Source organism: Phoca vitulina, unplaced genomic scaffold (assembly GCF_004348235.1).
Source record: "Phoca vitulina isolate PV1807 unplaced genomic scaffold, GSC_HSeal_1.0 scaffold18, whole genome shotgun sequence".
Lineage (NCBI taxonomy): Eukaryota > Metazoa > Chordata > Mammalia > Carnivora > Phocidae > Phoca > Phoca vitulina.
The window spans coordinates 32,920,679-32,945,585 of record NW_022589721.1 but is presented as its reverse complement, the minus strand read 5'-3'; the positions used below and the strand labels follow the sequence as shown (position 1 = coordinate 32,945,585).

Here is a 24,907-nt window from a genome sequence, read left to right as displayed (position 1 = left end):
AGCAGGTACTGGGCCGCTCCGGTGGCCATCAGGGAGGGCTTCCTGGAGGAGGCAGCCAAGCCTGAGCCATGCCTTGAGGAATGTGTAGGAGTTTGAGGAGGGAATGGTGTGTGTACCCTCAGGGCCTCAGCAGGAGGTTGGGGCGGTGGGAGGAAATGGATGTAGTGGCCAGCCATCTACAGGGGGGCCCGGTCCAGCGGGAGAAGCCTCAGAGGCTGAGCTTGGGAGTTTGGGCTCTGAGGCTGGGAGGAAGCAGGCCCCAGCTTAACTCGGCTTCGTACATCCTGCCCGGGACTGGCAAGCTGGGTAGAGGTCCCTCTGTGCCCGGGTCAGCTCTGAGACCCCCAGGGCCATCCCCAAAGCAGCCCTCCCTCTGAGGTTGAGTTTCCAAAGTTCCATAAAATCTTTCCGTTCTCACAACACACCCCTCTCCGAGCCTCATTTCCCCACCCTCAAGGGGATTCTAGCACATTCCAAATGGCCATGCCCAGAAGGACCCTTCCATTCACTGTCAGAGAGCCTGAGGCCCCGAGAGGCAACATGGCCCACCTGAGGTCACACAGGAGGGGCGGCCGGGCCACAGCTGGCAGCCCAGCTATCCAGACCCCGAGCCCAAGCCCAGCTCACTGCCCTCACGAAGCCAGGAAAAACAGAGGCAGGACTCACCCAGACTCAGCCCAGTGCCCAAGGGCTGGCGGAGAAGGAGCCTGAGATCCAGCCCTGGTGTGGACGTCAGACCTGGCCTCCAGCGACGCCCTTCTGTCCCACAGAGGCAATCTTCAACCAGGGAGAGAAGGCATGCTGGGAAGAGCAGCTGGCCCAGGTAGGGACGAGCCCAGCCACCGCGGCCTCCTGCGGGGATGATGGGGGCAACGGGGGAGCCGGGCACCTGCTCGCCCTGGGAGGTGGGGGTGGGGGAGGGGAAGGAGAGAGAAGCCCCACGGGTGCAGATGAGCAAACAGGCTTGGAGGGGAAAGGACTCATGGGGCTGGTCCCCGGGGGAGTTGGGAGTTGAATCTTGGTCTCTAGATGCCTGGTGCAGAGTAGGTGTCCAGCCAGACAAGGCCCTTCCTTCCCATGCTGGGTGCTGGGGGCCAGAGAGCATGCAGAGACCACATCTGAGACCAGGGAGGGAGGAAGCAGGCCGGAGTGGACAGTGCTGCCACAGCCAAGGAGTGGGGTCGTGCAGACCCCCCTCTGACCACACACCCACGTGAGGGGCTCCTGTGGCTGGGAGAAAGGACGTGGGCCCCCTGGCAGACCTAGGTTCGAGTCCAGATTCAACCAACCACAGCTGTGTGACCTGGGTGGCCTACTTTGCCTCTCTGTTCCTTAGTTTCCTGGTCTGTCCACTGGGGATAAAAATACCTTGCTCAAATGTTTGTTGTGAGGACTACAGGACGTAATCCACACGAAGTGCTTGTCACTGTGCTCGGTACACAAGAGGCCCTTGTTAAATGCTGGTTAATATTTTCAGTTACTAATAATAGTGGCAGCAGGACCACTGTAACAAGTGGCATCTGGTAGAAATAATACCAGGGCGGCAGAAATACGGGTAATTAATAGAAAAATAAGACAAAAAATCACTAAGGATAGAGAAGTCTTGAACAACATAATTAACCAAATTGATCTAATTGACATTTCTTTCAAATGTAAATAGAACATTCACCAAGACAGGTCGTTTGCTGGGCCGTAATCAAGTTTCAGTAAATTTAAAAAGATTGAAATCAAACAGAGTACATTGTCTGACCAGAATGTAAATCAGAGATCAATAGCAAAAATGTATCTGGAAAAACTCCAAATATTTGGAAATTAGACACTACACTTCTAAATAACCCATGGGTCAAAGAAGAAGTTGCAAGAGAAAGTAGAAAATACTTTGAACTGAACCATCATGAAAACACAGCTTATGAGAATTTGTGGGGTTCAACAGAAAACAACCTCAGGAGGAAATTTATGTTTTTAATGCCTATATTAGAAAAGAAAGGTATAAAATCTATTATCTAAAAAGCTATCCAAAAAGGTACAAATTAAACCCAAAGTAAGTAAGAAGGAAGGAAATAATAAAACCTAGTGTACAAATCAAAGAAATTTTTTAAAGCGACAAAAAAATAGTGAATAAACCCAACAGTAAGTTATTCAAAAAGTTTGATAAAATGATAAGCTCTTTGACAGCCTGACCAAAAAAATTAAAAACACAAAATGCCCCTCTCAGAACAGAAGGAATATCGCAACACATCCGTTAAGCATGGGACGGTAATAATAAAATATGATTCCAGTAAATTAAGCAGTTTAGATTGAATAGACAAAGTCCCTAAAAAACACAAACTACCAAACTATCACAAGAAGAAACAGAAAATCTGAGCAGTCTTGTATCAGAGAAATTTGAATCATAATTATAAACCTTCTCACAAAGAAAACTCCAGGCCCAGATACTTCACAGGTTAATTCCATCACATAGTTAAGGAATAAATACTATCAATTCTCTACGAATTCTCTCAGAAAAATAGGAGAAGGAACACGTCCCAAATCACGTTATGAGGCCAGCACAACCCTGATATCAAAGCCAGACGAAGACATTATGGAAAACCACAGACCAATACCCTTCATGACCTTAAGTCAAAATTCCTTAATAAAATATCCACAAAAGGAATCCAGCCAAATACAAAAAAAGATAATACACCATGATGAAGGGGGGTTTACCCCAGGGACATGAGGTCAGTTTAACTTGTGAACAGTAAGTGCCATTCAATACGTTCAGAGAATAAAGTACGGAAATTATCGCCATCTCAATGAAGGGAAAGCATTTGACAACAAGCAACATCTACTTGTGATTCGATGTGTGTTTTCCCACCAAGCGATTCTCCAGTTCTCAGTGGACCCTGACAGGGTGTCATCTCAACTCTGACATGACCTGAAGACGGCATCAGACCCACAGGTGGAGGGCTCTGTCCCACGAGACGCCCCCACTTCAGATGCCAACCGCAAGTCCATCTTGTGACCTATGCTTCTGGCCAACCAGCTCCAGACAGGAGGTTCCCATGCCCCCCGCCATGGGTTTGATTGATCTGCCAGAGCAGCTCACAGAACTCAGAGAACATTTCACTCACTGGATCACTGGTTTAATGTAAGAGGATCTAACGCTGGACCAGCCAGCGACGCACAGGGTCCGGTGTGGGGAAGGGCACGGAGCCTCCGTGTCTCTCCAGGTGAGCCATTCTCCCCACATCGGCACCAACATGGAAGCTCCTGGACCCCAGTCCTGTTGCGTGTTTATGGAGTCTTCGTTACTAGGCATGACTGAGGAAATTGTTGGGCATTGGTAATGAGATCAATATGCAGCCCCGCTCTCCTCCCTGGAGGTTGGGGGTGGGACCAAAAGTTCCAACCGTCTAATCATGGTCAGCTCCCCGGCCACCAGCCCCCATCTTGTGGTTACCTACGTACGGGCTCTCCAAAAGTGACCACATCCGCATAAACTCAGGTGTGGTTACAAGAGGCTTGAATGAAAACAGAAGACACCTTTATCTTTCTTATCACTTAGGAAATCCCAAAGGTTTTAGGGGCTCTGCCAGAAATGGGATGAAGAGCAAATATATATCTCGTATTATAAATCACAATATCATAATGATAATGGCCCTCAAAGTAGGAGTAGAAGGAAACTGACATCTCTGGAGAACCTATACACCTAAAGATGACTAACTGAGCACATTCCTACTGAAAATCAGAACCACTGCCCGCACTCCTTGTCCACATTGCACCGCAGTTCCTAACCAGTGTAAGAAGGTCAGAAAAGGCAGGGAAAGACATACGGCTTGCCGCAGAAAAAGTAAAACTAACTTTCTTTGCAGACGACATGGTTGCATATACAGAAAACCTTACAGAAGCTTAACAAACACTACAGCTGTTCATTGCAAGTAGAAATTAGCAAGATCTCAAAATATGAGATCAATATGTAGAAGACTACTGAATGTTTAGACTAGCAACAAACAATTGGAAAATAAATTTAAAAAAACAGTGACATATCGACATTAAAAACATAAAAGACGCAAAGACACATTTAACAAAATATCTGCAAGATCCTCACAAAACAGTGTAGAAAGCAATTAAAGAAAGCCTACACAAGTAGAGATGTGGGATGTTCATGGATAAGAAGACTCAGCAACGGTAAGATGTCACTTCTCCCAAAATCGATTGATAGATTCAGCGTAATGCCTATCAAACTACAAAATTTTCATTTAATGAAAATTTTAAATAAAAATTAAAATTTTACATGGAAATTTCACAGGACCTAGAATAGCCAAAACAATCTTGAAAAAAAGGAGAATTACAGCACCTGATTGCAAGATCTACCATTGTTTAAAAAAAAAATTGGGTAAACGTAAAGCTCAATTGGCTTTATTCAGTGATTTCGTGAATCGGGCTGCATCCCATCTGGTGCCTAGAAGGGGACTGCAAAGGTCTGCTCACATGGGAGAATTTATAGGTGGCAGAGGCGGGGACCAGGAAGGAGCAGGGTACGTCACCTTTCCTTGGGGGCCGGCAGGGGTCTACCAGGCGTCTACTTCGCCCCTGCTAACCAGGAAATCCCAGAGGGACCACAGGTCACAGGCCTGGGGGAGGCGGATGCTGCAGCCAGGTGAGGTGCTGTGCCTTGTTTTGGTGATATGGACTTAGCACAGGTGGCTCCGTGTGGGGCCTCTTGTGTCTCTTTTAACAGTGGCCCCCTTTGGGTGAGACTCGCAGCTTAATGAGAGAAGTGGTCAGAAGCCAAGGCATTCGAGCCACCCCCACCATTGCTGTGAGGTTCCCTCCACCTCTGTCCACCCTGTGTGACACTCACAGGTTGTGGGGTGTTTGCTAAATCTCTGTGATAGCCACAGGCCAGGACTTCAAGTTCACAGCCTTCACGTTGGTCACCGTCTCTGTCTTCATTTCTTTCCTGGTGTTCCAGTCTTGGGGAGGTCGTTGGCTTGGTGAGCACACCAGGGTTGTTGCTGTGATGACTACGAGCAGGGGAATCCCAAGTGGTCAAGGCTCACGTGATCTCCCCGTGCAGTGGGTGCTGCATCCCTGGAGATGGTGGGAGGTACACCCCAAGGGGGAAACACGTATTCCAACAGTTTCTTTGTCACTGTGAGGGCATGGGCCCTGCAGCAGGGAAAGGCTTCAACCCATCCAGAAAACAGCATCCAGTAGCAAGGACATGTCGATAACCCATGCCACATGGTGGTGGACAAGGTCCAGCCGCAGGTGCTCAAAGCATCCGGAAGGAGGCCTCCAGGAACAAAATTAGTTCCCCTGGGATTATGGACCCAACAGGTCAGACGCTGATGGTAGACTATTTTTGAAATTTTGTAGAAGTTCTCCCTCCGATGTGTATTCGTATTTCGAGTCATCTTAAATGCACCGTGGTGGATTAAGGAACGCAAAAACGCCCCAAAATGGGGTTTGCCAGGGAGCCAGGAAGGACCAGGAGGCCCTCTTGGGTTGCCCACGGCCCCAGTTGTTCGCCAAGTTTGCAAACCATCATTCCCCCGCCGTGGTGTCTCGGGTTCAAAAGCAGACTGCTGCCATGTTTCAGGATGTCAAACATCTGGCAGTGAGGGGTCATTTTTTGCAGAGGCAGAATGGATTCAGCCTTTAGAGACAGCGTGGCCGCTGCCTTTCCGCGAGGACAGCTGGCGCTTCCCAAGGCGCAGGCTCAGTCCTTCTAGCGTGAGTCTCAGTTGTGATGACAGCGATTCCAGAAGGGAAGGGAATAGCAGCAAAGAGCTCGTTTACTTGGTGTCCACTTTGATTGGGTTCTCCGAGGACGTAAGGAAACCCGTCTGTCTCCACAACATCCCCCATCATGGATGGCCCTGCAAGCAGAACTGCTGAGAGTGTGACTATTACCGGTTCGTCCTTCTGGTCACTGCACGCTGGGACAAGGGCCTGGGAGTCCTGCCCGGTGGGTGGATTTAGCTTGCTCGAGGCTCCCCCTCCTGAGCAGCTCCTACCCGGCAGTCACATCAGCAGCAGCTTGGAAATGTCCTTTTCCCCTTGTACAGCAGGACCCAACAACAAACAAAGTTAGATCAGGATTAGTCACAGGGGCGTCTTGTAAACCAGGACGCGGCGTCACAAAACGGGCCGTGATGACCTCGCCAGCATAGGGCTCACCTCAGCAGGTGGAGGTCATAACACGGGGGATGAACAACGCTGCAGTGTGTGAGATGCCGCTTGGGTGGAGAAAGCAGAAGGATCTCACAGGAGGTGAGTCTGCTGCAGAGAAACAGTGAGTCAGTTCAGAGTCACGAAACTCGGGACGTGATGTGCAGTTTGCAAATAAGCCTCATTTCCTAGGATTACATCTGCCGAGGCTTCTACTCACTTGGCAGCCCCGGCGGGAGCCGTTGGGCAGCTGGGGTGGGCCCGGGCGCCAGAACCAGGGTGCAAGCCAGAACACGCAGTAGGCTGGGGTTTCCTGCCACGTGTGCGTGAGCATCCCCGGGGCTTGACTGTCTGTCTTCTACACAAACAAGGGGAAAGGTTGGAATGGTTAGGTGGGCCTGAGGCAGCTGGTTCCTGCATGCCTGGTTTTAGTCCTATAAAGGCTGCTTGTGCTTACCCCCCCAAGGAGTGGGTTCAGGGACTGGAATTTTAGTAAGTTCGTAGCATGGCGAAGCCAATGGAAAAAAATTAGGAGCCCATGGTCCACGATAACCAGCCAGCCTCGAAATACACAAAGCTACTGCTTAGTCGTGGGCCTAGGACATTCTCTGATTAGCTTGATCCTTCCTGGGGCTAGACAGCTGGATTCCTTCAGCACATGGGTTATGACCTGGGTGATGAGAAGTACCTGGAGATCATCGTGATTTCTCTTTAGAGACCTGATGCCCCTTTGCAGCTCAGTATTGCAGCAAATACACAGAATCCGTCATGGACATCTCGTCGGGAGCTGAGCACAGCAGGAGGCTGTCCCTGTGCTGTAGAGGCTCGATTTCCCAGGGATGTAGGGTGTTCCACTCTCGGTGGGGCACTCGGGACAAATGAGACCCCTGAGGCATGACTGTCCAGGTATATTGTCGATTGTTCCAAGTCAAGGCAAACAGATATTGGCTGTTGGGGTCCAGGGACAATGGAAGAGACTGAACAAAGCCCACCATTTTTTTTGAGGGGGGGGAAGGGCAGAGGGAGAGAGAATCTCAAGCCCAGCACAGAGCCCGAGGTAGGACTCCATCTCACAACCCTGAGATCATGACCTGAGCCAAAATCAAGAGTCGGACGTTCAACCGACTGAGCCACCTGGGCACCCCAAAGTCCACCATTTTGAATAGTGAACCCCTGTGAGTCTGGTGGAACTTGGAACAGAAGGGGTTCCGGGTTTGGAACTTCTGGGAAAGAGAGAACAACTGTCTTGTTAGTGGCTCTCAGTCCTGGACAAATCACCATCCTGTCCATTAGGTTTCTGGACAAGAAAGATGGCCTATTCCAGGGCCGGTGCAGGGAACGATAGGCCCCTGGGCGGTCAGGTCTTTCTCCTGTTGGCGTGAGGCCTTGTTTGGCCTCGGGCTTCAGTGGGTGTTGAGGCAATTTGGGAAGAAGTGTAGTTATGTCTATGTGAATCTTTATAGGCTCTTTACTTTTACTCTCCCAGTGTCAGTGTTAGAGGTGGACAACAGATTTTCAGGCACCTCAGTAATAAATTGAGGGACTTAATGGTTAGGTGGGCCTGAATTGTTGAAATTCCTCCTCTTCTATGTCAAGGACAGATTGTAAAGAACACAAAAGTTTCAGGTTGGTCAGGAAATTCTAAGGCGAGGTCTCCAATGGAGGCAAAACATATTAGCCCTTTGAATTTAGAAAGGTCTCTACTGAACAGGTTGACGGAGGCCATATCACACAACAAAAAAATGTTTTCCAGGGAAAGGTCCCTGGCTGAGAAAGAAACTCCCTCTGAACTCGATCAGATGCCCTCACTATGGAAACCTTCCTCACTCTGAGGAATTTGCTGTCCTGGGAGAGACTGTAGCTCTGGGATCTACCAGAATGTGGCAAGGCTTCCCACTAATTTCATTTTAGTTTAAGGGGGTTGCTGAGTTCCGAGAACCCCGCAAGCCCCGTCAGCCTGGGAGGCCCGCATGGGTTGGGGGGGGCCCGGGGACATGCGACGTGGTGTGGGCCCATGGGGCCTGTGGGGACAGCTCTCCAGCGCCCAGCTGATTACAGCGGAGACAGCAGTCCCGGGAGGCCCAGCTGCTACTCCAGGTCCCTGACCCCGGGGCCGCTGCTGCTGTCAGGCCAACGGCTTGGCGGACGTCTGTTTGCGGCCTTGCTCCCATGTCCTTTCAAAGTGCTCAGCTGCTGTCATGAGTTCAGTCAGACCCATGGCCTCCCATCCTATTTTGTGTCTTTTTATCAATCCCCTAATGTTGGGAGATGCTCCAGGTACAAATAGGGCAGCTAGAACACGTTGGGTGCCCTCGGTTATTGTCTAAACCACGGAACACTGGAGGAAGGGACCTTCCAGGCAGACTTTGAAGTCGGCCACAGGCCTGTCCATTGTCGGCACATTTGAGTAACTGCAATCCCTGTGGCCCGAGAGAGCTCTAGGAACGGCTTAGGAAAGGTCGCTGCTTTTTGTGGCCCCTAAGGGGACCGTGTTGAAGGTTGGGGATCCTCGGGTGACACCATCCTGCCTCAGCTTCCACTTTGGGGCTTCCCACCCCCACCAGCAGGTGCACAGCTGACGAAGGTCTGGCACCCCGGGGTAAGAAATCTAAATTCTTCAGAGAACTTTTGAGGACCCTCCCTGGATTTAGGAAATTCTTTAACGATTGCCCTTAGTTTGGCCTTTGACCAAGGAATAAAAGATGCTGAGGAAGATCCCTGAGCCTCCAGCAGTTTTATTTTTAAAGTAACTGTGTCATGGCCTCTGCAGGGTCAGGAGAGTGTGAGATCTCGGGTCAAGGAGGAAGGAGCGAGCCCAAGGAGTCACATCAGTCCCAGTGTCTTGTTTTAGGCAGCTCTTGTGTCTCTCGTTTTTCATTAGCCTTCTGCAATGAATCTTTGAAGCTTTTCTGGGATCGTGAAGACTTTTAGAAGCTTCCGCATCGCAATTAAACTAGGTATCCCCTTCTGTTTGTTTAGTCTGGGAAACCTTGTTCTCAGGTCCACTTCTGAACTAAACGATCCTGTCTCATTGGAATCTTCCTCATAATGGCCATTGTAATTTTAGGCTGTTTTTAGTAAGATTTTGGCATTTTTGCAGATATTTATAGCTCTGGGACCATAGCTCTTAGACATAAAATAAGCGGGTGTGGTAGAAAGTGGTGCACTTGACTCTTTGGGGTTTAAGGATCTCATTCTTTTTGTTTTTTCTTCTTCCTTGTTTAGCTAAGCCTTTGGGGGTTTCTCAGAGCCAAACTAATAGCTAAGAGAGATATGCTTCAAGGTTGGGGATCATGCCTGTTCTACCGTGCCCCTCACTATGGGGGAATTTTCTTGAGCTTGACAGGTGACCTAGTGTCCATCTAACCCATTCTGTGACCAACTGATCCTAACACAGGAGTCGGAATTAGGTGGCAAGCGCTCTAATAGTTTTTAAGTACTTGACGGTGCCCGCCAATTCTTGAGGCTTTTTGGTTCCGAGAGCCCAGTTAGCAGGAGCCTTTGTCTACAAAACAAGACGCACACACACAGCAGCAGTGACCAGGGCCACCAGCAATCCGGCCTGGAAGCGGGGACTTGGGGAAGGACTGAACCGGAAGACCCCAAAACTGAGGTCTGGAGACTGGACTGGGCTTCCAAGCGAAAGGGGGCTGCAAGTAGGGTGTCAGGGAGACTGGAGCTCAGGGCAAAGAGCAGAGATCGGCGCAGAGAGAGCGGGGCTCAGCGCAGAGGGCGGGGCTCGGCACAGAGGGTGGGGCTCGGCGCAGAGAGGGCGGGGCTCGGCGGAGAGAGGGCAGGGCTCAGCGCAGAGGGCGGGGCTCAGCGCAGAGGGCAGGGCTCAGCACAGAGGGCGGGGCTCTGCAGAGGGGCGGGGGCTCAGCGCTGGGGCGGGGCTCGTGCGGAGGGGGCGGGGCTAAGCACAGGGGAGGGGCTCGGCGCAGAGAGGGCGGGGCTCGGCGCATGGCAGCCCTCCAGAGGCCTTGCGCCAAACAGCCTCAAACTGGAGACAGCCCGTGCCAGGCAGAGCAGTTCCCCAGCCAACAACCAGAAGTCCGTCTGTAAGCCTCCACCTGAAGAAGCTGGAGAATGAAAAGCAAGTGGAAGAAACGACGCAGGGGACAGGGAATGATAGAAGTCGCAGCAGAGAGCAGTGGACTTCCGACCCGTGCGGCACGACGAAGGCGTGACAGACACATGCTGGGAACACCAGGCACACAGAGCGCGCCTGCAGAATGCCAAGTGTATGGTGTCCTAGAAAACGCAAAACCAGACCGTGGTGACGTCAGTGACAGTTCTGTAGTGATGGAGATTGACTAGGAAGGGGAGTGAGGGAGCTTTGTGGGCTGGTGGAATATGCTCTAGTTCTTGGTAGGGTGAGAGTTGTGTGGGTCTGTACGTTTGTCACAGTGCATCGTGCCCCACGGTAAAGATCTATGCCTTCCACGAAACATGCCTCCATAAAAATATCCAAAACCCAGACACACAGATGGCCAAGAGTCCCATGAAAAGATGCTCAACATCACTCACCGGCAGGGAAATGCAAATTGGAACCGCAATGAGATGCCACCTCACACCTGTCAGAATGGTGACTACTATCAGAAAGACAAGAAATAACAAGTCTGTTGGCGAGGATGTGCTGAAAAGGGAATTCTCAGGCACTGTTGGTGGGAATGCAAACTGGTGCAGCCACTCTGGAGAACAGGATGGAGGTTCCTCAAAAAAATAAAAATAGAATTGCCATATGATCCAGGTGTCCTACTACTGGGTATTTATCCAAAGAAAACAAAAACACTAATTTGAAAAGATACACGCACCTCTATGTTCACTGCGGCATTATTTACAATAGCCAAGATATGGAAGCAGCCCAAGTGTCCATCCATAGATGAATGGGTAAAGAAGGTGTAGTATATATACACAATGGAATATTACACAGCCATAAAAAAGAATGAGATCTTGCCACCTACAACGACGTGGATGGATGTAGTGGGTATTATGCTGAGTGAAATAAGTGGGTCAGAGAAAGACAAATACATATGATTTCACTCATATGTGGAATTGAAGAAACAAAACAAATGAACAAACAAACCAACAAACAAAAAACCGGACTCCTGAATACAGAGAACCACCAGAACTCTGGTGGCTGCAGAGGGGAGGGGATTGGAGGGTGGGCGAATCAGGCAAAGGGGGTTAAGAGGTACAAATTTCCAATTATAAATAAGTCACAGGGATGGAAAGTGCAGCGTGGGGAATACAGTCAATCATCGTCATGACGTTGTGTGGTGACCGCACTCACCGTGGTGAGCTCTGAGTGACGTACAGAAATGTTGAATCACTATGTTGCGCACCTGACACTAATATCACGCTGTGTTTTAACTACACTTCAGTAAAAAATATTTAAAACATATTAATATCTCGGCTGCAGAAACATACAAAACTCACACTAATTCCCATAAATAGTGTTGCATCAGTGTGGGTCAAGCTTTTACCGCCAAGTGAGGTTGCTGTTAAGCCATGCAAGCGTGTTTAGTTTTCTGAGTTTTTGAATCTGGACCTCGGATGAGGAGCAGCGGCACCGGTCCGTGCCACGCTGAACGGAAGTGGACACTAGTTGAGAACCAGGGCTTCCAGGTAGCCCTGGTCCCATGGGGTTCAGCTGACACCTGTCCTGGGGGCGGTGGCTGGCGGGGGTGGGGGGAGGGAGTAGCCATCAGGCCCTGCTGCACCCCAGCATCCTGCAGACACGGGGCAAAACTGGGGCAAACTCCTCCAGACTCTGCCACAAGCCCGGGGCAGTTTCCACCCCCTCCCCCGCCCCAGGGAGCATCGCCAGAGAGGGCGCCAAAGGTCCCACCTGCAGGGGGCGCTCTAAGCGGGCTTGCGTCCAGGAAGGCTGCTTGTGTTCCAACCTAGGTACCTATTAGTGCTCCTTTAGGATGAATTCCTAGAAATGGAATTGCTTGGGGAAAGGCACACACGCTTTAAACTGTAATCGATGCTGCCAAAACCTTCACCAAAAAAAATGTAGACCTTCCCACCAAAGGACACTTCCTGCTGACACCGGGCAGTTTTATATTTTGCCAGTCTTAGGCAGAACGATACATTGTCTTAATTTCCATTCCTTAAATATGAGCAAGGCTGAGTGTATAGTATGTCTGTCATGCATGTGTGCTTTCGTCCTGTCTAAGTGGATTGTCCCCGGTTCCTTACTGGTTTGTGAAGTGCTCTTTATCACTTATACTAACCCTTGACAATGGGTTGCAGAAAAACCAAAAAACAAGCAAACAAAAACAACTTACTGCATCTTTCAACTTAATTTATGGTGGTTTTGCTGAACAAACTTCTTAAAATATTTATCTTCATATTTATCAGTCATTTTTTCTATAAAGATTTTTGGGTTTGGGATCAAACTTAGGAGGAGTATCTTCACCCCAAAGGACCTTAGGATCAAAATCTTGGACTTGTTGAACTGTGGAATCTGGGAACATTGGGAAATAGAGAAATCTTGTGGTCATCATATGTTAGGGCAAAACTTCTAGGACTTTATATTTAGAAGAGACACTTCATCTGTTCATTTGATCTCTCATTCATTCATTCCAAACAATACTGATCGAGCATCGACTATGTGTTGGGCACTTTGCCAGGTGCCAGGGAGACAGCCTGGAATGGAGGTGACAGACCCTGCTCTCCCAGCACCCACACTTTCTGGCCGGGCCGCCTTCAGCTGACACTGAACATCTGTGATGTCTGAGCCTCTGCCCAGTGCCGGGGACACGGGCAGGCTCCTGGTTTCCAGCGTCTCCTTGAACACCTCCAGGGAGGGGAATCTCAAGGAGTGAGATCCCCACTCCTGGAGGCTATCAAGCAAATCAGAGGGCTGGCCCTGGAGACTCAGGGGAAGCAAAGCAAGAGAATGATGGAGTCAGGGCTCTAAGTGGCCAGAGCGGGCCAGGGCAGGTGGAGGCCTCAGCTCTAGCCCGCAGGGTGGAAGGAGGGAGCGCTCCAGCCCTGCCCACACCCCTCTGCTCACAGATGGCTGTCAAGTCGGTCCAGTTCCTGAACACAGACGTGTGGTCCAAGGAGCTGCTGTTGGCACTCACCAAGCCTGACCAGACACATCAGGAGCAGCCCCCAGAGAAGGTGGACCACACCCTGTCTCCCCACCACGCAGGCCCAGGGGCTCTGTCCATAGGATGCACACCTAAAGCAAGGCCCAGGGCCCTAGAAAGACACTGGGACCCAAAGGAAACAGGGGAACTTGGAGTTGCACCCCTGAAACTCCACCAGGGAGGGGCCTGATGATCCTAGAGCAGGGTCGTGAGGGTGGCTACAGGAGCCCAGGGAGGCTGGGGGAGCCTGGTCAGGGGAGAAGGCTGGCCATCGGGGTGGACAGAAGTGGCTCAGGCCCAGGACAAGAAGCTGAACCTCCCCCAGGCTTTTCTGTTCATCTACTATGGGCTGATCCTTCAAGCTGAGGACAACAGCACCACCGTCAGGACACACGTGAGAACCCTCCTGGACACGTCCCACCAGTGGCCCAAGCAGAGGGAGGTGAGGCCCTGGCCCCCCAGCCCAGCCCAGGGCTGCCTGACCCTGACCTCAACCTTAGCCTGATCCCTGGTTATACCCTGAGCCTTGATCAGGTCATATAAAGAAATCTGATCCTTTTCACACACTGACCCCTGAACCCGGTCACAGTCTGAGCCCTGATCCCTGGTCATACCCTGAGCCCTGATCCTGGTTATACTCTGAGCCCTGACCCTGGTCACACACTGAGCCCTGATCCTGGTCACACTCTGAGCCCTGATCCTGGCCACACTCTGGGTCCTGATCCCAGTCACACACTAAGCCCTGACCCTCGTCACACTCTGAGCTCATCAAAGCTTATGTCCTCTCCTTTGTCCCACATCTATTTTCTGGACCCTCATTTCTTCCTCTGGCCCAGGTCTGTTCAGAGCTAGTGGGGGCAGAGGGAGGTAACAGACCTCCAGGGAGTCACCCCTCCCTGCTGCCTCCCACACCATCCACCAGCCCCATAAGAGATGCCTCCCCAGGGTTGGGCTCAGAGTTGCATGTCCTAAAGAGCATGGGGATGGGAGGCAGATGCCCTGTGACCCTGGACAAGTCCGTTCCCTTTCTGGGCCTCAATTCCACACCCCCAGGTGAGAGTCCAGGCCTGGTTCTGTGACCCGCATCGGTGACCCCACTCCCCTGCACCTGTAGGGTATCGCGCTCACCATAGGGCTGGCTGCAGTGCGCCACCTGGACCACGTCTGGGCTGTCCTGGAGCAGTTTGGCCGGAGCATGCCCATTAAATGGAGCCTCCACAGCTTCTGCCTGAAGGTTCTGGCCCTTGGGTTGTTGGGGGCCTCAGCAAGGGGCTGGAACATCAGGACTCCCACCCTCCATGAAGGTCTGGGCCTCCAAGAGGGTCTCCTGCGACAGTTAGGGGCATAGGCTTTGCAGCAAGCATCCTGGCCTCCAGTCCCACCTGCAGTGTGCCCCTCATGCCTCAGTTTCTCTTCTGAATAACAATCCCCACCCCCTGGCTGTTGGGATGGAAACAGGCCATGGCTTTGAAGAGCCTGGCAGGTACTCGGGTGACAGCTCTCTCAGGGGCTGTGGCGGTGGCTGTGTTTATTAATGGGTCTCTGGCCACGTGCCCCGCCTGAAACGACAGACAAGAGCCTGTGCCCCTGCTGATGGACGGCCTGTCGTCCCCGGATCACTCCTGCGGGCAGCAGCAGGACTGCACGAGGGAGCCCTCTAGGACAAGCGGGGAAGAGTCACAGCCGGCAACAGTCAGCCCAGCAAAGGGCTGGCCGCCGCCTCAGGGTCCCACAGCCGGCAGGTGGCAGAGCAGGGACGGGGACCCACATCTCAAACCCTCAGAGGGGGCTTGGTCCTTGATGGGCAGTGGAGCCATGTGGTCCTCAGGTGGCATCTGAGGGGTGTCTTGGATGCCCCCTACCCCCACTCTCTGGGTCTCCCTCGGATCTGAAGGAGTGCCCCATTCCCATCTCTCTAGGTTGAGGCATGGCCCTGCCAGGCCCCCAGTAGCCCAAGGGGGGAAGCAGGGGGGAGAAGGGCCCCAGGCTCCCGGGAAGGGGGCTACCACAAGGCAGGGAGGGTGAGGGGCTAGGACTCTGGCCAGTTCTGAGTAACCCCACAGGCCCATTCCAACCCCCCAGAGAGACAACTTCATCTTCCCTATTTTCCTACTGAGGTAAACTGAGTCCTGCCACCACTCAGGACACCGTGCCTGCAGTACCGTGCTAGGGTCCAGAGTACTTCCTGTCACCGCTCCCCCAGGGGAGGGGTCAGGAGGGCCCTGACACTCCATATCTGCCCCCGCTGTGGTCAGAATTCAGAGGACCTGCAATGGAAGTGGGCCAACAGCACCATCCTCCTCGCCTACGGTCAGATGGCGGTCAGGGCCAAGGCGCACATCCTCCCGTGGGTGGACAGCATCTTGTCTCGGATGGTCTTCTATTTCCACTATAGCACCTGGGTATGGCTCCCTGGGGCCACCCCCCTGGAGCGCAGCCTCATCACACCCCAGGCCCCACCAGGACCTGGGTCAGAGGATTCTAGGACCTTCCAGGGCCTTGGAGCCCTCCTCCCCACTTCTGCCCCACTCTGGAGTCAGGAAGAGCCAGGCCTGGCCTCCCTGTTGCCCCCCCTACTCACCCCATCATCCCCCCTACAGCCACAAGGGCTTCCATGATGACCCCAGCCCCTCATTCTCCGTGGTTTGCACTTTGGGGCATTGGAAGGCCAGGAAACTCCCCACCCCACCCCTGGGACGACATTCCCCTTACTCGATACTCTGTACCTGGGGCGTCCACCCAAGGGAGCCACGAGGGCCATGCAGCCCTGTGATGCCACCACCTACCCCAGATCTTTGGGCTCTGAGGTGCCACACATCAAGGCAGAAGCCAGATATTGGGCTTCTTACAACACTCTCCTGATGTTGAAATGTTGTCAACATGTTCACAATTTAAACAAAACCACACAGGCTCCCTGCCACCAAAGCCCCACATGTGTGGCCCCAAACGAGGTCTCTGCTGTAGCCCTCAGCAATGCCCTGAGGCACACGTGACTGTGGCTCTCTCCTGCCCTTCCTGTGCCCCCCTGCCCCCCCCCCCCCCACGGCCTGCCCCCATCCCAGGACAAGACCCTGAAGCAGAGCTTCCTCACTGCTGTCCTCATGCTGGTGGAGGCCATCAGCCGCAATGAGGGGGCCCACAGCTACGAGTTCTCCCAGATCTCTGAGCTCCTTGAGTGTCTGATGGTGAGTCAAGGCCCTGGGGCAGAGAGAGGGCCTCACGGGACCCGTAACATCCACTAGAGGCAGGTGTTGCAAAGGGGTGGGGAAGTTGGATTTCTGGGGTGTGGCTAAGCCCCTCATAGGCTCTGGCAGCTGGGAGCACATCCGTGCCCCCCACTTCTCTTGGCTCTTCAGTGACCCTGAGCTGGCCAGGGATGTCCACCTCACAGCTGATGTAGCTGAGGCCCAGAAAGCCAGCACCATCCGCTCTGCTAATACTCTGCCCTAGCTCAGACCACGGCTCACTAGAGATGTGGGGCTCACAGAACCCCAGAGTAGTGGAGGAAGCACTCAAGTGATGGACAGTCAGAATTGTCATAATAAAATAACAATTCACTGAGCTCCTCCTGACTCAGACCCGGCGCTCTGCACCCCTGCAGGGGCAACAACACTATGTTATTTGTGAACCACAAGGCTTGGAGCAGTTTGGGGACATGCTCAAGGTCACGCAGCCAGTATGCGGGAAGCCATGACCTGGGCCCTTCTAAAGGCTGTGATCTAGTGCAGGTCACGGCTGCCCCCACGGGTTGGGGGAGAAGCTGGAGCACAATCCTGTGGGTCGCAGGAGTGCCAGGCACCGAGGTCGTCAGGCAGGACGACACGGGGTATCAGAAGTGGGGTAGGCCCAGGCCTGAATGACTCAGGTTCACCTGGGGATCTGCAGGTGTTGGTGGAGAAGGAACCCCAGGACACGCTGTGCACGTCAACTCGCCAGCAGACCATTCACATCGTGTCCAGCCTCTGGTAGGCTCCCCAGCCCCACACAGGGCCATACCCTGCTGCAGGCCCATAACAGGCCCTCAGTAAACTGTGGCCACTGCTATTAACTCACACCTCAAAGAACAAAAATTTGTCATCATTTGTCAAAACCGAGCCGCTGAAGTTCCCAGTGGTGTAACCACGGCTGGGGTGAGACCAGTCTGTCCAGTAAAGGGGAGCCCGGGGTACAGGGCTTGTGAAGCGACTACTCCCAAGCAGGCCACGCTGGAGTCCCGCACACGCGCTCGTGGACTCACCCGCCCAGGAGGCCCTGCAGGCCCGGGAGGCAGAAGTGTTCCCTTGAGTCTCTGGTCAAGAGCAGAACTGCGTGAGGGGCTGCAGCTCAGGGCTCGCTGACTGTCTATTCCGGCAGGTGGCCCTTTGCTGTCACCAGCCCCCACACCCCTCCCTCACTGCCCTCTATCTCCAAACAGTAAGCTGCGGCCGCCCCTGGACTTGGAGAGGAAGTCACGGATTCTGTCCGTCTGCCTCCACAGCGTGTTGGCCCTGCCACAGCTAGACGTCCTGGAGAAACACACCTGTCTCTTTCTAGAACCGCCCAACATACAGGTGCGAAGCTGGCGCATGGTGCCCTTCAGTGAGAGGGGCCCAGCTCAGACCACTGCTGCTCGTGGCTTGGGAGGGGATGTGGGCTAGACAGCCAGGGCCCTTGACCCCTATAGACAGGGCAGGGAGACCCTGGGCACGTTTCTTAACCGCTCTGAGCCTCTATTTGCCCACCTGGGACATGGGGGTGATAACTGTGGAGCTGATGGTGCGTGAAGCTCGGGATGAAAGTAGACGCTGGTGTCCCGTGTCTGTGCAGAGGGTGCTCTGTGAACAGGAGTGTGAGTGGCCTTTGTCCCTGCCGGCCCCGAGAGCAGCCCTGGGCTCAGTCGCACCTGCGAAGCTGCTTAAACTAGTCACACCCACCCAGGCCCCAGCCGGCCCACCCTTGGCTGGGCCAGATACCAGCCCCCTCCAGGGATCTGTTAATAAAAGCCTCTGCTGCAGGGGGCATGTACCCATCTCCCCGGAGCACCACCAGCGCCTGACGCCTAAGTGTTCACTGTGAGGGGCACAGGGCTAGAGTTAACTGAGCATCTGCTGTGCGCCAGGTCCCGTGTATGTGTTCGCTCACCCTCCCAGCAGCACTCGTCCGGAGGGTGAGGAAACCAGCTCAGAGAAATGGAGCTGTCTGGTGGCAGAGTCAGGGTCGAACTCCACCCCTGCCCTTTGGGCCCTGATCTTCACACCACACCCCTAGGCTGGGTCCAGACTGGAATGGGGCAGATAAGCACTTCGGGTGGGGGGTGAGAGTGCAAAGGGTCCCCTGGGCCCAGGGCAGCACCACAGCAGCACCCCCCGGAAGGCTGGCGCCTGCCCCCACCCCTACCCCGCAGAATCCAGAGCGCCCCCATTACCAGATGACAACATCATGGCTGGCTCACCTAGGGAGCTTAGCCTGGTGCCAGACACCAGGCTGGGGGTCCTGTTCATTCCCGTTCAGTGTGCACCCCGGCAGGTGGGGCTGGCTTCACGCGCGGGTCTCAGGTAACCAAGGTAGGCACAGAGAGCTGAAGCGAGGTCCCCAGGGCACCCAGGGAGTTGATGGCCAGTGCCCAGGGCTTTGCTCCAACACACTCTGACAGGGAGGTGGGCTGGGTACTTTCTGTGGCCCCCTCCCTCCCTGAGCATGCCTGGGGAGCCAAGCAGCAAAGATTGGGGGTCTCACGTGAGACCCAATAGTCAGGACCAGCTGCATAATTTGCCACAACTAATGCATAATGAAAATGCCGGGCCCTTGTTCAAAGCTGATGAAGAATTTCAAGATGGGACCACAAAGCATTAAGCCAAGTAGATCCTTCTGGGCACCAGGTCTTCGGCAGGCTGCAGGCCCGAGAAGGCAGGCCTGCTGGCAATGAACTTCCCTTGGCCACTGAGAAAACTGTGACCTTGGGCAGGTCTGACCCAGACTGCCCCCTGCCCAGTTCTGGCCTTGGGAATGTGCACGAATGGGTGCCACTCTCGCTGAGAGACCAGGGCACGCAGGCCCTGCGACAGGCCTTGGCACTCCGTCGCAGCTGGGGCTCGGCGGCTGCCTGACCTGCTCCGCATCCCTGCACAGACCCTCTACAACAAGACCTCGGAGGCCCTGGACCAGATGCTGCAGAGCTTCGTCATACAGAACCCCACGGCCGACGAGCTGCACTTCGTGCTGTCGGTGAGAGCCAGCTAGCTGCCCCACAGTGCGGGGGTGGGGGAGGCCCAGGAGGGCGGAGGATGGACAAAGGAAGTTGGCCCAGAGGAGGCAGGGCCTGAACTTGGGGTGGGGAGTGGTCCAGGAACACAGAGGCTTGAGGGCTGTCCATCTTCAGGGATTGCAGTGGCTTGGGGCAACTGGAGGGTGGTATAGCAGGTGCGCATGGAGCGCAACACTTCAAGGAAACGGATGAGGACACAGGCCCTGACCCTGGCTGGGACCTCCCCTCCCTCCCAGAGAACTCGCTCTGCAGCCATGTCTCCAGGTGTGAGGAGGGGCTCACAACCCGACACCCCCACTCCCTCACTGCCCTCCAGGGCTCTCACCTTGATAGGAGGGAGACCAGTCAACAGGCAGGGGCAGTCCAGGGGCAGGGGAGGAACCAGAGAGGGGACACTGGCTCTGCTGGGAGGGTCGGAGGTCAGGGCCAGTGGAGGTCACTCGATGGAGAAAGGAAGGGAAGGGCAGAGCGGGCAGAGGGTGTGGCAGGGTCAAAGGTGAGACGCCTGGTGAGCACAGGGGCCAGAATGGAGAGAGCTCTGCGCGGCCAGAGCATGGGGAGGGTGCTGAGGTGGGGGCCAGGTGGGCTAGGGTTGGGTCAGCTCAGCAGGACCAGACCCTGTCCAGCCTAGAGGCCTTGCGGGGGTGAGGGGAGCCGCTGAAGCAGTGCACAGATGGAAGTCGAGGTGTGAGCCTGGCTGGGGGGAGATACCTGCATTTTCACTCACTCATTCCCACTGGGAATGTTGGTGACAAACCACAGCAGGGCCGGGAGTGGCTGCGTCTGCCACCAGCAGAAGTCACAGATGTGGTCATAGGACATTGCTGGGCCCCAGAATCTCCAAATACCGTTTACTGCTTCCGCCTTCAGAATCACTAAATGTAATCATCTATCGCTTTAACAAAGAGGCTCGAGTTGGGCTTAAAACTGTTCAATATAACCGTTTCAGTATGTGTTGGTATCCCTTTGTAATTTTGTGCGTTTATGCTGTGCACAGAAAAGCACTACTTTGAAAAGGGGTGCATGGCGCCAAGGGGGTTAAAAACCAGGAGCCTCGAAGGGCTTTGAGCAGGGAATCCCTCCTCCTCCTCCAGAGCGGGGTTGCCAGGAGCACAGGATCAGCCCAGGCAGTGCGAGGGGACGCGGAGGGCAGGACAGGGGGCGTGGTGGACGCCCAGGGGGTGGGGCCTGAGTCGAAGGTGGGCGGAGCCTGAGCTGGGGCTCCCGTCTGGAGCAGCGGAGACCAGAAGACAGTTCCCACCACCTCTCAGGAGATGGCAAGGCGGAGCCTTGATTGCCAGCGGACCGGCCAAGGGGGCGGGGCCTGGGCCAAGCCCGGTGCGCTGCGCTGATGTCCGGGTGGCCCAGGGGAACTGGCCCGAGCAGGGGTGCGCGGCTGCAGCACCCCCTCCCCGCCCCTGCCCACCCGCAGCACCTGTACCTCTGGCTGGCGTCGGAGAAGGCACACGAGCGGCAGCGGGCTGTGCACAGCTGCGTGGCCCTTCTCAGATTCCTGAGCCACAACCCCTACCTGGATGTGAGTATCCAGCCCTCTGGCCCCACACCCCCTCTGCTGCCCCAGCCAAGCCGTCCTCCTCCTGGAGCCTGACAGGCTCGTGGGGCTCAAGGCCCCCTGGACCTCTGCCCCCAGGACGGGTGGATCCCTGAGTGCCCTACAACACGGCCATGTAATCCCCCTTTTTACACGCAAGGGAACAGGCTGGGGGCGGAGGTTGGGGCCCCCTGCTCAAGTCCTCCCGGCTGGGCTCTGAACCCAGATGCATGGACCCCTGACCCAGGAGGCTGGGCTCCTGTCAACGCTCCTTGAAGCTTTGGGCAGGTTCTTCCACGCCCTGAGCCTCAGTTCCTCGCCCAAGAAAAGGGAGGAAATGAGTCCTCCTCAAGGGATACACTGGGAATCAGATGAGGTGCTACCTGGCCCAGTCCAGGGTCAGCGGTGACCGCAGGAACGCCTCCATCCATCACGACCCTGCATGCGTCCTGACCCCCAGCGTGTCAGGCTTCGCAGCTTACCTGCCATCTGTCGCTATAACCCTTGGGTTGAATGAATGTCAGCACGTTCAGGGAGTGAGCGCTTCTGCGTTTATCCACCAAAATCAGCACTCATTCCTTAGGGAGACTTACGGGGCCATGAGAAAATTAGCTTCTCTGCCTGATGCCCGGCAGGTGCAAGCCTTTCTAAGGGAGGCGGACAGGCAGGGGTGGTGCTCTGCCAAGGGAGAGCTCCCTGCACAGACTCCTCCGGCCTTCCCAGGGCGAGGAAGACCCCTCTAGAGGGGCTCAAAGGGCCTGCAATTTACTCAAAATCAATTTCCACAATACAGGACCAGGCTTGCCGTCGGGCAGCGAGGCATTCACCTGGGGCGCAAAATTTACCAGGCTCCAGAACATTCCGCAGTCAAGATAAATAGTGTAATGTAATGTTTTAAAACAATCCACTCAGCAAATGGCCACCGGCCGGCTGCCTATTGTTGTAAATAAAGTTTTATTGAAACCACGACTAGGGTCAGGGCCCGGGGAGTGAGGCAAGATGAGGTAAGGTCATGGAAATGCAGGGACGGACCATCTTTATTTACAATTTTGAAACTGTGTTCATCAGGAATTGTTACCTTCAGTTTGATTTTTCTAAATATTGCGTTAAAATATAATTTCTCTTGATTATTGAGTCTTGGGCAACCCCTTACGTTTTGCCCAGTGCGCCCTGGGCTGCTGACTGTAGTGTGCGGGCAGGGTGGGCAGAGCCTGGGCCCGGGGTCCTGAGAGCTGAGTCGCAGCCCTGCCACACAGTCGGAGGGTTTCTGACGCCGGCCTTGCTGCTGTGATTGAGCAGCAGGCCAGAGATTTGCGGCGGGGTCACTGGTTCCCATACTCTCATCACAGCCAAAAGAGGACTTCAGGCGGATTGGGCAGCTGGTGGGCATGCTGGGGATTTTGTGCCAGGACCCGGACAGGGCCACCCAGCACTCCAGCCTGGAAGGGGTAGGCCACCTCTACCAGCTCCTGATACGCCAGAGAGGTGAGCCCCCGAGGGCCACCACAGCAGGCCCACTGCCACCCCAACCACAGCCTCAGCTGAAACCACGCCCACATCCCCGAACGCACCCCACCCCAGATCTTCCCCTAAACCCACCTCTAACCCCAGCCACAGCCCTGCAATGTCCCCCTACCCCAGACCCCCTCAGACTCCCGTCCCCAGATGGGCATAGGCCTGACCCTGACTACCAGTGACCCTGCCCTGACTTTTGCCTGTCCCATCCTAGACCCCAAACCCACTTTTGCCCTGCCCTCACCCTTGCCCACTCCCACCCCTGGCCAGTGAGGGAAACTCCAAAGGTGGAGGTGCAGGCCCCCGAGCAGCTTTCCCAGGCCAACGTGGATGGGGCTCCCGTCTGGAGCAGTGGAGACCAGAAGACAGCTCCCACCACCTCTCAGGAGATGGCATTCCCGAAGGATGGCATCCTCCAGCTCGGCAGCTCCCAAGTCATCAAGGTCAAAGCCCTTAGAACGGAGGGCAGGTCCGGGTGGGGAGGCGTGGCTATGCTCTGCTCTGACCCCCACCGCTGTCCCCTCTGACAGGGCTTCCAGCTGTCGGCATGGCCTGGCTGGACCCAGGGGGTCAGAGCCTGGGCCAGGTGTGAGTATTAAAGCCAAGGCTGGGATCTCACCTGTTTGGTGATTAACTGAGAATGTTTGGAGAAGTCCCTGGCCCTTGGCATGGGACTGAGATGTTGGAGGAAGGGAAATTGTAGGGAGGGGCCAGGGACAGACCCTGAGGTCAGCAGCCTAGGCTTGAGTCCCAGCTCTGTCCCTCCTGGCTGTGACCTAGACAAGCCCCTTTTCCTCTCTGAGCCTCTGTCTTCCTCTGTAAAATGGGTAGAGTGGTACTGTGAAGTCCTGGCCAGCATGAGCACCCAGTAAATGGTGCTTTCAGGATGCTCCCATGGTAGGTGTTCTCCGAGGCACCATACGACGTCCTGCCCTTTGAGTCTGCTTTTTTGCAGGATGAGCACTCTGCAGAAATATCCCCACATGCCTCATTTTCCCAGGGGCCTCTCTTATCCTCTGAAAGCCAGACCCTCCTCCTGTGAAGGCAGAGCTTGTCTTCTCTTGCACTGTCATCTGGCTGACCTCAGGCAGCTCCTCCTTGGTCAGCCGCCTGGGGGAGCCCAGCAGTCCCCAGTGTCCCTTCTGTCACCCCAGTGAGATCCTGTAACTTTGTGACATTCTGTGTTTTCTTGTGTTGACTTGTGTTCTCTTCTGAACATGAGTGAGTCTGGGGTGCAGAGTGTAGACTGGATGCTGCTGTTGGCAGGACAAGCCATGTTTCATGGAGCCTCATGTTCTGAGTGGTCAGTTCATGATGTCTCTGACATGGTGACTTTGTTGCCCAGTCTTGGTGTTGAGCGCATGGCTAATGAAGACCCCTGTACGTGGTATGCTTGTCAGTGTCCCCCTGTTAGACTTTGAGCCCTCCGGGCCAGAAGCAGGGTCCTGCCAGGGCCCCGTGCAGGGCCTGGTGGTAGAGCCACCCATTAAGTTAAACCAGATTGAACCAAATGAGGAAGCAGTGGTTGCACACAGCTAGTGAGTGCCCCAGCAAGTTCTGAATCCAGTCCCGGCTGACTCCAGTGTTCTCTGCACTGTGTTCTCTGCAAGTGCACTGGGCTTTCAGTGCTGCAGTCAATTAGGGGTTAAGTATGGACAGTCTAAAGCCCGGGGGCCAATACATCAAGTCTCCAGTCCCAGAATGGGTAAGCTTAGTTTATGCCAAAGAACCTGGGCAGGGAGCAGAGGTGGGGCAGGGCAGGAGGGTTCCCTGGCTAGCAGCTCAGAGGGAGCCAGTGGTGAAGGGGCCCCAGGGCTTTAGATTTTCCGTACTAAACACTCAGGCTCTCAGATAGACTGAGAAGCCTTCTGTATCCTGCCCTGTCCCGGCACACAGGGAGTGGGCGTTCAGCTCTGGCTCTCTCTCCTTAGGCAAGACACAGTGACGGACAGGAGCACAGAGAGGAGAGAGGATGGGAGGGTCTGCTGATCAAGGGATGCTGGATTGGGAAGGTTTGGAATGGAGACCTGACCTGGATTCTGTCCCCAAGTCTGTCCTTGATGCCCTCTGTGATCTTGGCTACACTATACCTTCATCACCATCGTCACCATCATCACCTCCACCACCATCATCATCGCCATCACTGCCATCACCTCCACCACCATCACCATCATCCCCACCATCCCATCATCACCATCATCCCCATCGTCACCACCAGAGATCACCGTCATCACCATTATCAACCACCACCACCATCATCACCGCCATCACCATCATCATCATCACCACCATCATCACCATTATCAACCACCACCACCACCACCATCACCATTA

General features: G+C 54.5%; 1 protein-coding gene across 1 annotated transcript in view; it reads left to right on the top strand.

The window, feature by feature from the left end:
- LOC116639598 (maestro heat-like repeat family member 5) overlaps positions 1-24,907 on the top strand; it is a 72,590-nt gene that overhangs the window by 18,023 nt on the left and 29,660 nt on the right. Inside the window, exons 6-17 of the mRNA XM_032416109.1 lie at positions 771-823; positions 13,186-13,293; positions 13,588-13,704; positions 14,377-14,496; positions 15,518-15,664; positions 16,325-16,447; positions 17,148-17,227; positions 17,677-17,840; positions 19,327-19,466; positions 20,939-21,043; positions 22,408-22,543; positions 22,844-23,016. Coding sequence (XP_032272000.1) covers positions 771-823; positions 13,186-13,293; positions 13,588-13,704; positions 14,377-14,496; positions 15,518-15,664; positions 16,325-16,447; positions 17,148-17,227; positions 17,677-17,840; positions 19,327-19,466; positions 20,939-21,043; positions 22,408-22,543; positions 22,844-23,016 — 1,466 coding nt within the window. The remainder of the gene's footprint in view (positions 1-770; positions 824-13,185; positions 13,294-13,587; positions 13,705-14,376; positions 14,497-15,517; positions 15,665-16,324; positions 16,448-17,147; positions 17,228-17,676; positions 17,841-19,326; positions 19,467-20,938; positions 21,044-22,407; positions 22,544-22,843; positions 23,017-24,907) is intronic.